The sequence below is a fragment of the Schistocerca piceifrons genome, chromosome X, assembly GCF_021461385.2.
Source record: "Schistocerca piceifrons isolate TAMUIC-IGC-003096 chromosome X, iqSchPice1.1, whole genome shotgun sequence".
Classification (NCBI taxonomy): domain Eukaryota; kingdom Metazoa; phylum Arthropoda; class Insecta; order Orthoptera; family Acrididae; genus Schistocerca; species Schistocerca piceifrons.
In genome coordinates this window covers 288,371,593-288,386,251 of record NC_060149.1, presented here as the reverse complement: position 1 = coordinate 288,386,251, position 14,659 = coordinate 288,371,593, and the positions used below count along the sequence as shown (strand labels likewise).

Here is a 14,659-nt window from a genome sequence, read left to right as displayed (position 1 = left end):
TGTCTTTTAACAATTACAATCTTCTTAATTTTTCTATAGCTAGGGTTAAGTTTGCTTTTGTTACTGAAAAAGTCTTAGCTCGATTTTATTCTAACTTTGCCGGCTAGAATTTTAAGAACGGAACCGGCAGTAGAACATGAGCTCTGAACTGCCTCTTTAAGATTCATTATAATAATTGTTATTTATAATAAAGTCTTGAAACTTGTTGTAGCTGTATTATTTCATCAATGTAATCAAGTGCTGTAATAAGAACTTTCTATAACAAATACAAATGATACTTAATTTATTATGAATAAGGATGTTTTCTTTCGAAATTTGGTTATTAGTAAATAATTTGAAGATGGAGTCAAATAGTTAATGTGTTTATATCAAACTGAGGCTAAATACGAATTTTCATCTTTCTGAGTCTAATGTTTAGCGCCTTCAATTTTCCGGAAAAACGCCGATTTGGAGTAAAATATTGCTCCGACAAAGAAGAGACTTGTAACTTTTGAATGTGACGTACTTTTTTACATTCTGAACAATTTTTCGCTTTCTAGCTCAATTATTTAGCGCACTTAATTTTTTATTAAAGTAATATATTTAGAGTAACATATTCATTAGATCATTCTGAGACTTCAACAATGTTAACATTAATATACTGAAGCACACACTGACAGAGTCTGGAAAAGTTATTTTAATTTTTAATTTCACTCTTAGATTACGGTGCACTCCTTTGTATGCTAAGCACAGGCGCGTTATGACGACTTGGCGCTGATAGTAGTGAACCGGGATATGTGCCGGCACACTCACTCGCATCTGTGTCTGTCAAAATGACACAACGCTTGTTTCGCCACAAACCCGATTTAAGGGAAAAAAGGAGTTGCATTACTTATTGAACGCCCCTTGTATTTTCTTATTCCATTTTTAACTGATGGTATTCACTTTGAATGTGCTGGAGTCTTTTTCTGAGTTATCTGCAGAATAAAATTATGGCATGAACATTTGCTGTAATGACTCTCTCAAACTGCATCGGAGCGTGTGGCGCTTTAAAAATCCTGGTAGATTAAGACTGAGAGATGGACCGGTACACGAATGCGAATCATTCCCTTTTGTAGGTAATGCTCTTAGCCACTGAGCTATACGGGTGGTTCCTCACAGATTTTTGTATCTACCGACATACTTTCGAGGCCTTCTGGCCATGCTTTCCATCGAGCGTCCCATATTGGGCACCAGTACAGTAGAAGAAAACGGAAAATCTTAATGTAAGCAGTTTGTGAGTGGATTCACGTTTTCGACTTCCCTGCTGTAATTTCAATATAATCGTTCCTCTTTAAATTATTCTTAACTGTAACACCAAAATATACAACTTCTAAGTTTGTGTCATTTATCACATAACATACACTGACCGGAACTTTCGTAATACCTATGTGGAAGACCTCACATTTTATTGTTCAGGGTCTACTACTTCTTTTCGCACCATTCTGCTATCTTATCTAAATCATTTTAATCTTATGCTGACTTCACTAGATGATAAACGACAGCGTCGTCGGTCGACAATCTAAGAGGACTATTCGGATTGTCTCCAGATTCATTTGTAGAGATCAAGAAAAGCAAAGGCTATATCATACTTCCTTGAACTTCATGAAATGCATTCCTTCAGGTACTACATGCTGAGGCCTTTTTGACAGGAAATCACAGATTAAGTCGGATAGCTGAGACGCTATTCCAAAGGCGTGCAGTTTGATTACAATCTGATTGTAAGTGACAGATTCAAAAACCTTTCAGGAATCTATGAATATGGAATCAATCTGAAATCTCTGTTGATAACACTAATTTTTTTGAGCTGATTGAGAGCCAATTGTTTCATAAGTATGATATAGTCTGAACATGTACTTGTTATACATCAAAGACGGTCTCTACTAGGTATAGTTATAACGTTCGAACACAGCATATATTTCAAACTCCTACTGCAGTACTACGTATTTCATTTCATGTGCTTTACATAACCTGTGGAACAGTACAGACTTTAAGTATGGATCTTCCGACAAGCAAGCGATTGGTTAGGATTGCAAAAAATAGAGCTGTCTCGACGCTGTACTCTGAAGGGAACGTAAATGATATACAGTCTGGACCGGAAAAATTACCTTTATTTATTAAAATTTCTTGGATATATGTAGAGCATCTGCTTTCAAAACATTGATATCCCTAGGTGCCTTTGATTCAAATATTGGAATATTTATTGCATCTGCTCCAGTGAAGGCATAACTTCTATTAGGCAGTCAATATAATGATTTTGTTTCGCTTCTCATATACTTTATGTATGACCGGGAACCCTTTGCATTTTTCGCTACATTTAGTGAACAGGTTTTGTTGTATAAACTGTTAAAAAAATTTCGCATTGAAGTCCGCACTAAATTTAAAGACTCTGTAAACAGTTACAAATCTCAGAAATTTTTAGGTCTTTAAAGTACGGCATGTTTCTGTAGCAGTATCATAACGTGTATAACTCGGAGGATCTCTTCCATCGAGTTGAGACCGAACACTGAACCATTTCTGCTGAAAGTCTGTGGCAGTGCAGATGTTGCAAATGTGGCGACTCACGTGGCCACAAGCTGAATCCTGGTGAATGGGATGCTTCGCCATTCTGGAGGATTGGATGGGAACCAGGCTATGAGCGCTACTCTCGTAACGCCGACTGCAGGCCTATGTAATGGCACAGGCCCAGACAAGAGCCCTGTGACATATGCAGGGCGCAGGTTGCAGCGGGCAGTGCAGCATTTCGTCATACTGACAGTCTCGTCGATATCGACTCACTTCTCCATGCAATTGCCAGCCCTCATCAAGTTTTAACAACACTCAAGTATGCGACAAGTACTTGTCTTCTGCATTAACAGGCCTCCTTTGGGCATATATATTCTACCAGGCCAGCTGAGTAGGTCACTGGCACGGTTGGACCATGTATCGACGTGCACTGTGTGTCAGGCTCTGTCGTTGGGTCACCAACAATCTCCTGATACAGCTATCATCGACCCAACCAGGCTACAAACCAACAACCATTGCTTGACCGCTTAGCCATTAGGTCACCTTTACTCTGCGATCTGCATGAGACCGCCAGTTAGAGGTCCTGACGCCGCCTCATGGTGCAAGGTACAAACTTAAGTCCTCTCAGCTCAATATCACTGGGGTCCGGGACCACCAGACTCAACTTCCGAGCCATCAGTACGGGGTTCATCATCCAGACATCACTGCCCCCTCCCACTAGGCTGGTTTGTGGCCTGCCCCAGTCTGGCCACCCGAGCCAGAAAGCTGTCATGCTACCCTTAATCAGCAACAGCTGGCCACTTAGAATGCGCTGGTAACCAAGGTTGCTTACTGCTGTGCTGCCTCTTTGAGAAGCGCCTACAGAAGCACGTTCACACTGGAATGCCTGGGTGCAGGTTCAAGCATTGTCACCTACGTGCTGCAGGCACTCTGCATTATGTCTGATTATGGTTAAAAGTAAAGAGCTTTGACAACATTTGGCTGTCTTCTTCCTCTATGCCTCCACCCAACTCCAGTAGAGAACCCACTCCATTCTCCCAAACACATAGTTGATCAGCACAGGTTTTTAAACCTACTCCTTCCAGATGTACATTTAGTGCCATAATCACTGCACCACCTCACTATGGGCGAGATGATTGGCCACATGCATACCGCTCTACAGGGATGCCACATCATCCGTGTTCCACAGGGTTAGATACTCAAACCATTACTTTTGTTGCTCTTTGTTATTGTCTTTCCTTTTTAATCGAATCAGTGTGAAAAATGAGTTCATTATTTTAAAGCCAATCAAAGAAGTATCAACAGGGAAAATTGCAAATCGCTAAAGTTGTTAATTGGTTTGCAGTGTGCTCCCAAGCTGGCCACAAGATTGACAAGGAGTTCTTGTGATAGAGCGTTTCATTCCTCCACCAGTGCGGCTGACAACTGCTGTATGGTCATTGGCGCATGTGGGCATACAGCAGTACGTTTCGCTAACACATCCCACCTGTGCTCGATGGGATTTAAGTTGGGGGAACAGGCAGGCCAGTCTGTTCACCATATACCCTCTACCCCCAAGAGCTACTCCACCTGGGATATTTGATGCGGTCATGCATTGTCAACCATAAAATGAAGTCAAGGTCAAATACACCCTGAAATGATGCACATGGTAAAGGAGTGAGTGTCAGAATAACATTCATTGGTGAATGTACTGTGTTCGAAGATTTACCCATGATATGCCCATGCAACCTAATGCCTCTCCACACTATGACACCTGGACCACCAAAATGAACATGTTTGACAATGTTCCTAGGTGCAGTACATATTCCTACCTCTCGCCATTTATGCTGTCATTTGAGGAGAACATGTGACCCTACTCCTCATTGGTCCAGTACCTTCACTCTAAGCACCATCACAAACAGCGCCACCTATTTGCGTGTGTCAAGGGAACAAAATGTACTGGCTGTCGTGCAAAGAAACCATCCTCAGTCGTCATGCCACTGTGGAGCACGAGACTGTATGCCTTGCAGTTCTCTTAAACATTGTTGCATTTACACTGCTGTTCGATGTGGGTGCCTACTTGCCTGTTGCAGAATATAGCAGTCATCTGCCGCTGTAGCTGACCGTGGTCAACCACCTCCTCAATGTCAGGTAGCAGTGCCTGTGGCTCTAAATGCTCCCCATACACGTGAAACAATTCTATGGGCAATACAAAATTACTGGACTATACACTCTTAACGATTCGCTCTTCTTCCAGTTTCGTGATGATTTTTCCCATGTGAAGTTATCGAGATATTGTCTACCAGCCATGTTGTAATGAAGAGCACCACGACATTATACCATAACTGCTAGCAGATTGACGGACACAGTCATTACCTGCTCAGCTGCCATATTTGGCTCTACAATCACGCTGACCTCACGCAGTGTGACGTCCAGCTCTCCGTTCGTGACTGAGAAACAGTATGGCAAAGAGGGTTCTGCGCCACTTTTGATATCAAAGTAGTTGACTAATTAATTAACTTCATCAACTAATTAATTAGAATAGCAATTCAAAGTAGTATAGAACTCGCTTTGCCCCACTACTGTGGGGGACCTGTGGCAACATGGTGCCCCAGTTTTACTCATTCCCACTGAGGTTTAGTACATTATGTTACTTTATCAATCTCGTCCTTAAGTTTTTTAGGGTAGCGTATTTCAGAACCACTAGCAGAGCTGTTAATTCTGCAGTCATGACATGCCAGAGGGTAGAAGCGCCTCATGTTAGATTGTAGTGCTGTTATGTAGAGGCAGTTGTGTTTGGTGGAAGTTAAGTGAGGCAAATAAATGGCATCTGTTTCTCTGGAAATTTGAAGTGTTTTACTTTTTGGTACAGCTCTCGACCTACGCTGCTGTGAACTGTTATCCTGTTTGCCACCACGGAAATGTCTGAGGAATTCGCAGTTAACCAATTGAAGGCAGTGCGCTGACTTTTCTTTGTACGTTTGCCATACCAGTGGTAGGATTTTGGAATCTTTTTGAATCTCGTTAGTGCTATAGATAATTTATTCTTGGTATTGGAGCAGTGACAATTTTTTAACTTGCCTCGTGGGTCAAAGCGCCCGTTGATTTGATTAAAGACTGTTTTACAAATGATAACAGTGCCGCGAATTGATTATGGTCCGCCGATAAACGTTTCTCTTGTTAATTTGTCTCGCACGGTGCACATCGCTAAGTGCGCATACATTATTCCGGCTGCGGACGCAATTGTAATACCGCACGACGCCACGAAACAATCGTTTTAGTATTAAAACACCAAGCGAGGTTCATCTGAAAACTGAGTGTTTTCTATAGCAAACATGCAAGAAGCTGTAATGCATTGCTCTGTGTACATACTACCTGATGTCTCATCTAAGACCCCTCAGGTGGCTTTTCTCAGGCATTTCCGCAGATATTTCCAATTTTCTGTTTGGAATGTGTAGATGATGGAGTCAACCAAAATAAGTACTGGTCACAGCGTTTTGCATATGACGCCGAGTGTCAACATATAACATCGTTGTTTTTTTTTCTCGTTGCGGAACAAAATTTGGATTTTTTATGAGCAACAGTCGATAGGGCAGCCCAAAATCAACCTAATGCGATAGTCATTTTAAAGATATATAGTAAATGGGAAGCAAAACACAAAGAATAATTAGCTGCTGAGCAGCGCTTCTGCATGGTGGTAGCAGACAGAGCCGCGTCGGCGTCACATGAACGCAAGCCGCGCTACTCAGTTTTCACACACAGCTGGACTATCAGTTAGTCTTCCCGATCTGCTCTCTTAGAAGAGACAGCCGGTATGTAATCCCCAGATGTAGTTAATCTGTGTATATAAAAACTGAATCAGGCTCGTTCCTACCGCCAGGCTTATGTCCCTAAATATTTCGACCACGCTTTCTCATACTGTCCACGTGGAAAAGAAGCAGAAGGTTATTACAAAGTGGTTGATGATGTGCGAGGGGATTTCAAAAAGTAAATTTCGCATTACTATTTCAGGGCAAGTAACTTTACTAAATGCTGCACTGCACTTCAGGATAGCACAGATACACGACACTATTTTTCAACATAGTCGCCATATCTCTGTAATCACGATCGGAACGTTCTCCCAATTGTTCAGCTCCTCGACGATAGAATCCGCTCCTTGGTCACGGAGCCATTCGAGAACCGCTGTGTGAACTTCCTCATCGTTGGAAAATCTCTTTCTCTCCAGATGTTCTTCCAGTTTTCCAGACAGATGGAAATCGCACGATGCAAGGTCTAGAGGCCCCAATCATCATCGCCTACGTCTGTTCGACTTGAGACAAATTGTTCACCATTTCGCTACTGCTGGCCGCTGTTTTCGATTTGGCTCGTATACCGCCAGAATTTCACGGTGAATCTTTGTGCAATTCTAGAATCGTACTGTCATACGTGCTTCAACTTTGGACTGCGTTTCGAGTTGCCGCACCTTTCCACTCCCACAATGCGACATAGTGATGGGACAACCGAGTGGTTTTAACAACCGATTGGTCAGTCGCCATGTCAGCTGTTCAATGTTTTCAGTCACTCTGTGTTTCACTGGTTTTATACTTAATGTGAGATAGACGACTGGCGCAATTCTCTGACAGTTCCACAGTGATATGAATGTTTTCAATCAGTCTCCGGGTTTGAGTAATTTCATTTACATAATTTTTCAGCGTTTTCAGTTATACATGAACCATGACTAGGGTTGCCAACTTTCTAGTGACAAGTAGCATATCTTATTTCAAGGCGACGTGAATAACAAGCATATTTCCAAAAATTAAGTATTTTTCAAAATTTATGGATTTCCTTGGTTAATTACGAACTTTTTCTAATTTTGGTATAAAATATGGATTTTTTTGTTTGGTTTAAAATGTCAACAATTGGTACAACATTAAAAAACTATGTTTAAATAAATGAACAATTAATTTTTATTTAAATTTATTGAAGCTCTCTCCCTCTCCCTCTCCCTCTCCCTCTCCCTCTCCGTCCCTCTGGTTTGCTCCCATCAATGACAATTCACTGCGGTAAATTTTGATATGACGTAAACAAAAAGCATATAAGATACAATATTTTAAATTGTTTTTGACTTAAGCACTTACTTTTTTAAGCATATCCTGTCACTTCTCAGAAGTATTTCTTTGCGAAAAATATTTGTCACCGCTCGTTAATTTTCTTTGAATTTCTTCAGTTAATGAAGTTTCATAATATGAATGATCTTGGCAGATTCTGTATATCGCATTCAATTTATCCTGAGAATAGCTGTTTATTCATTCATATGATTTCTTTCATTCTCACGCCACTGACAGTTTTGACATTGTGATCCAGACACAAAAATCACTATTGCGAAAACGCTTGTTCAGAACACGAATGAAAAACTGTACTGAACGCTACTTACTGGCACTGAATAAAAGGTAAATATCGGAACGGTAATAACAGTGACGTCAGGCGATAACAGAGTGTAAACAATAACAATGATTTAACAATGGCAAAACGATCGAATGTTTCCGCTCGTAACTGAATGCGCCGGACTGCGTCGACTCCGTGCATTCAGTTGCGCCCACAGACTGGTTCACTCAGAACAATGAATGAATAGTCCAACTGATACGTAAAGCTACAACCGGCTGAAGAGATTGTTTTCATTCGGTTGCGCCCATAGACTGTTTTCGCTAAAAAGAATGAGTGGGCATTTCTTCCAATATGCAAAGCTACAACCGAATGAGTCGATTAATTTCCAAAAACCGACTGAATCGATTGTTTCATTCGGTCTCCCTCATCACGAGTGCGATGCATGTGTCATCCGTAAAGCAAGAGAATTGCACCTGTAGGAAACGCTGAACATGTCCTCTCTTCTGACAACGCGCCACACTTGTTGCGCGACTGTCTTATCGTGGGACGACATGCATAACCTATTGTCTGAAGGCCGTACGTAATTAGACACCAAGGTTAGATTTCTCTGATACAATTTTGCTATTGAAAAGACGATAGGCACAATCTTTGTGGAACCCAGAGAATAAAAAATGCATTCAGGTGCCAGTAAATGAGTTAAGCATTAAGACAGATGAATAATGATAGAGTCCATTTCACATCACAATTGAAACACCGATGCTACTGCTCATGCATGAGTATAAATATATCCATATATTAACAATTTACGCAGCAGAGAGTAGGGGTGACTACTGACTAGATGCGGGGGTGAGGGGGGGGGGGAGGAGGTGGAAGAAGGTAAGGAATTAAATTTGCGTCCCAGTTCGTCCAGCCTTTGACAACCTTACCTGTCAACGATGACAGGTTATGGAGCATCATATGAGGACTTCGCCCAACTGAGCTTGCGTGCTAAGTTAAATGTTACTTTCGTGTTCATCATAACGCTAGACAGCATCCGAAGTAGTTATATGCCAATCTCTTTAGCGCGGTCGATTTCATGAAATGAACACGTCTGAACTCACTGGCAACTGACAAAGTTCATTGTGTAGTAATTCTTTCACTCAAAGCGTGACAGCAGACAACCGACGAATGGAACCCTATTAAGGGGTGGACTAAAGTTAAATGAGAGCGCAATCATCGAGCCCTTAGAAAGCCTTCGATTCTGCACAAACGTGGTGATACAGAGCGCTCGTACCCCCGTTCCGGTAGGACGCAGTTGCGATAGTTCACACTCCGGAGGCGGCGTGGTCCCTACCTGGAAAGTTACCGACTCTGTCACAAGACTTTCGGTTACACCAGTTGTACCTGACGAAATACTTACAGCTGCATCCTTGTGTCTTCTGTTTGTAATAAAGACGCCATTTGCAAACGTCTTAATTAATTGTGGCCATACTGGCTAAGTTTGGGGACCGTGACTGTGCGGGAAATTTATTTATTTGTATTTTTTGGTACCAGTCACTTGAATTGTTTTATGTTTAACATAATACAAAGCGTTTCGAGCATTTTCTGGCCATCTTCAGGCATTTATGTACACATCAAATTGTTAGTCAAAAACAAACCCTTAAACTAAATAATGAAGCACTGCCGATGTGGCTGTTGGGGTATTTGTAGGGAGGGGAAGCAGTGTTTGGCCAGAAATTGATGTTCAGTGATGTCTTCTGTTGGTGTGGAGCTGTGCTTCGTTGTTGATTATGATTGACAGCACAGCTTGCATCACTTGTCATTGTGCGAAAATCGTGTGATACACTGCACTTGCACAAAATCGGAAAAAGGTAAAGAATGGATATCATGGAAGACATGGAAAATTTCATTCATAATACAAAATATTGGGATAATGTTCTTAACGAGATAACCGCATTCACAAACTCGGAATTCATCAGTAGTCTTAAACCAGCTCTATTGCAATAGATTTAAGATGTGCCAACATGAAACAAACGGCTACCAGACTGTCAGTATCACTAATATAGCTGTAAAATGCTACAGTCGATACTCATACATATGCTGATATGCCATCATCTCGTATTAAGTGCAAAGTTTTTAGATGTAAGTAATTTAGCGTCAAAAATTGCCAAAATAAATAGCGCAATAATGTAATGTTACACAACAGCTCCACTAATGTACCAGTGATGCAAACGAAGCTCTGGGCCTCCAAAATGGCAAGTGAACAACTGCCTTATAAAGAAATCTATCATACGATTATCGCTCTATAACAACTGATTCAAAACTATCTGCATCGTACACGGGCTGTGATGTCAAACGAGTCATGGTTCCAAAACAACAGTAGCAATCACCGGACATCAATTTCTGGCCAACAACAGCCCTGCCCCCCTTCCTTTCAAATACTCCAACAGACACTCCATCAGCGGACAGTAAATAAAAAGTTCTATGCTAATTTAGTTTAGGACAATTTATTTTTATGTAACGATTTTCTGTGCGCCTGAAAATGGACATAAAAAGCTCGAAATGCGTTGCAATATGTTAAATCAAATATAAAATAGTTTAAGTGTCTCATAACAGAAATACAAATAAATAATTATTGCAAATATCTTACATGCTTGTAATTAATGGTCACAGCTGGCTGGAACTTTGTTTGGGGATAGCTAGAGTTGTAAAACTACCGTAGGCTACTGTAGACTTTCGTAAGAAAACGTAGACTAGTATTCGTAGTAGCTTTGGTCAGTTATGATAGTAACCGTGTTACCTGTACATTGCGTGTGTTGCGTACCCATCAGGCGTTACCTCATTTCGACTGTTTTTTATGTGTATTCTCTGGATGTCTTACAAGATTTCCCTTGAAACGGGAAGCAGTGAACCATCTAGAAACAGTGTGTGGATATATAAAGGGCCACGTAACATACGGGACATTTTTGTTCTTCATAGTTAATCTCCAGTCTGCTACTTATAAATAAACAGTATTTCTAACAAAATTGAAAATTTCATTGTTTAACTAAGGTTTTATTCCAAAATTGTTGATTTGTAATGCGAAGCAGAGGGATGGTGTAAAAAAATAAACAAAAAATACATATTTATCATATAGCGCTAGAAAACGCAATTTCCTGCAAAAAAGCTAAAATTAAAAAGCTGCAAAACAAAAACATATCAAACATCGCTTCATTACTCCGTCGAGCCTATGCAAAATGCCTTTCTGTTACTGATAAACCAGTTTCGCACTTGTCAAATGTATCAGGAAGCTCTTGCCTTTATTTATGGTGAAGAACATTGTACTGAGTATGAAATAACAACAGTGATTTTACAGATTTTTTGTGTTTGTGCGTGTAAAATGTATTTGCATGAAAAGTAATTGTTACAATAGCATATGATTTTTCATTTTTTTTTTTTTGCTTATAAAATGCAATTTACATTTTGTAAGGATATAAAATACACAATGGACTAAAACACTGAGCGACGTGCGGTTCTAATTATATGCAATGCAAATGTCGGCTCCCGCTTCCTTTCTCACACGTTCATTTATGTCTCTTCCCCTACCAATACTACTGTAATCCTACCATTTACTGCGTCATGTATGTAGTGTACCAGAACTACCGAACCGAATATTTTGTATACCGCAACTCTAAGCATAGCCCTGTTCTTTTGTACTTCGTCTAATTACTTACCTTCTCTACCCATCAAGCGTAACATGCCTTAAATTAGGTCCATAGTTGTAATGGCTATGTTTGGTCTAAGTTTACAAAATTAATTTACACAATCAGATTTATACAATCAAACTGTGTATATCAATGATCTGCAAATTCTGGAAGTCACATGTTCGAGTGTAACAATCTAAAGGTGTACAACTACAAAGTCACAGTAACAAATGTCTGTCGTGCCACTCTCTCGGTACTGATGTAATATACGAGGCCTATTCGGAAAGTAAGGTCCGATCGTTCACATAATGGAAACCAATGCGAAAATCAAAAATGTTTTATTTGCAACAGTTAGCTACACCTTCCAGCTACTTCTCTACATAGTCGCCGCTCCGATTTAGTCATTTGTCGTTGCGTTGTACCAACTTTCCAATAGCCGCGTCATAGAGGGAAATCGCCTGTGCTTCCTGCCCATTCTCTACTCTGGTCTACAGCTCGTTGTCTGTGCCAGAATATTGTCTGTATAGCTAGCGGTTCATCTGAGCAAAGATGAAACTCAGGGAGAGTCAATTACGGGCTCTGTAGTGGGTCACCAACCACTCCCATCGGAGGTCCCCAGCCCGTGGTCCGGTGGCTAGCGTTTCTGCCTCTGTATCGCGGGGTCCCAGGTTCGATTCCCGGCCGGGTTGGAGATTTTCTCTGCCCGGGGACTGGGTGTTTGTGTTGGCCTTATCATTATCATCATCAACATTCGTGACAGTGGCTAGACTGGACTGTGTAAAAAAAATGGAGTGTGTAAAAAATTGGGACTTTGCCAAATATCATCATCATCAACTCCCATCGAAAACGCTGCAGGAGCATCGTCATTGCCCCTTCAGAGTGTGACCGAGAATTGTCACGCAGAAGGAAACATATGACAGTTATGTTACGCGGTCTGCATGACATCAGGCGAAATCTCACACCAGGCCCTGATACTTGGCGGGAGACACTATTGTTCTAAGCATCTTTACGTGCTCACTGTGCGCTCAGAACTGAAAAGAGCGACGTGACGCGATCGACGGGCATACTAGAGGCACCGCCCAACACATCTGTGCGAAGCTTCATCGGATTTTCACTGTGGTTTCCATTTCGTACCAGAGCGGACTTTACTTTTCGAATAACCTTCGTATATTTGGTGCCTGTTCTTCGGACCTGTCTGAAAGAAGAGATCCCACATATGTATGTATAATTAAAGCGATGACGGCCAATGATTCCTTCAGCGCAGACGCACACCAAGCTCGAACTCTTTCGGGGAATCGGCGAGATGCCGCAAGCAATGAGGTTAATGAGCTGGGGCACGACATCGGTAGTGTGTGCTACAAGTTGAGAATTTGGGTCTGACGGGAGGCGTGTTAGGGTGGTCCGTGTGGTTGTGGTGACCACTGCGCCCGGATGGCACAGCAGTCAGCACATCTGCATAACGACGGTTCAATCCAGCGTCCGGCCATCCTGATTTAGGTTTTCCGTGATTTCCCTAAATCGCTCCAGGCAAATGCCGGGATGGTTCCTTTGAAAGGGCACGGGCGACTTCCTTCCCCATCCTTCCCTAATCCGATGAGACTGATGACCTCGCTGTCTGGTCTCCTTCCCCAAACAACCCAACCCCCCCCCCCCCCCCCCCGCCCCAAACATCTGCCTAGTAAGCACGAGACCTGGTTTCGAATCCCGATTTCGGCACAAATTTCAACTTTTCCCATTGATATAAATCGATGGCCACTGGCAGCTAATGTCTTTAATTCCTTAGTGTATTGATGTGACCTGTGCGGTGTTGGCAGAGCCACGTGTCTGCTGACGACAGTGAGGAGGAGCTGGAGTGCGCACTCAGCGAGCAGTGGACGTTCCAGGCGCGGTCCCGGCGCTGGTCGCGGCTTGATGGTGAGTGCTCAGCTTTCATTGGCTTCCTCTTAACCCTACTTTGTATACTGCACTGTCCAGTCAATACCTCACCGCATTATACAGGGTGTTACAAAAAGGTACGGCCAAACTTTCAGGAAATATTCCTCACACACAAAGAAAGAAAATATGTTATGTGGACATGTGTCCGGAAACGCTTACTTTCCATGTTAGAGCTCATTTTATTACTTCTCTTCAAATCACATTAATCATGGAATGGAAACACACAGCCACAGAACGTACCAGCGTGACTTCAAACACTTTCTTACAGGAAATGTTCAAAATGTCCTCCGTTAGCGAGGATACATGCATCCACCCTCCGTCGCATGGAATCCCTGATACGCTGATGCAGCCCTGGAGAATGGCATATTGTATCACAGCCGTCCACAATACGAGCACGAAGAGTCTCTACATTTGGTACCCGGGTTGCGTAGACAAGAGCTTTCAAATGCCCCCATAAATGAAAGTCAGGAGGGTTGAGGTCAGGAGAGCGTGGAGGCCATGGAATTGGTCCGCCTCTACCAATCCACCGGTCACCGAATCTCTTGTTGAGAAGCGTACGAACATTTCCACTGAAATGTGCAGGAGCTCCATCGTGCATGAACCACATGTTGTGTCGTACTTCTAAAAGCACATGTTCTAGCAGCACAGGTAGAGTGTCCCGTATGAAATCACGATAACGTGCTCCATTGAGCGTAGGTGGAAGAGCATAGGGCCCAATCAAGACATCACCAACAATGCCTGCCCAAATGTTCACAGAAAATCTGTGTTGATGACATGATTGCACAATTGCGTGCGGATTCTCGTCAGTCCACACATGTTGATTGTGAAAATTTACAATTTGATCACGTGGGAATGAAGCCTCATCCGTAAAGAGAACATTTGCACTGAAATGAGGACTGACACATTGTTGGATGAACCATTCGCAGAAGTATACCCGTGGAGGCCAATCAGCTGCTGATAGTGCCTGCACACGCTGTATATGGTACGGAAACAACTGGTTCTCCCGTAGCACTCTCCATACAGTGACGTGGTCAACGTTACCTTGTACAGCAGCAACTTCTCTGACGCTGACATTAGGGTTATCGTCAACTGCACGAAGAATTGCCTCGTCCATTGCAGGTGTCCTCGTCGTTCTAGGTCTTCCCCAGTCGCGAGTCATAGGCTGGAATGTTCCGTGCCCCCTAAGACGCCGATCA

The 14,659-nt window shown here is 42.2% G+C and overlaps 1 protein-coding gene across 1 annotated transcript in view; it reads left to right on the top strand.

Annotated features, from left to right (window-relative positions):
• LOC124722314 (rho GTPase-activating protein 7) overlaps nucleotides 1–14,659 on the top strand; it is a 558,315-nt gene that overhangs the window by 383,697 nt on the left and 159,959 nt on the right. Inside the window, exon 7 of the mRNA XM_047247494.1 lies at nucleotides 13,343–13,442. Within this exon, the coding sequence (XP_047103450.1) occupies nucleotides 13,343–13,442 (100 nt within the window). The remainder of the gene's footprint in view (nucleotides 1–13,342; nucleotides 13,443–14,659) is intronic.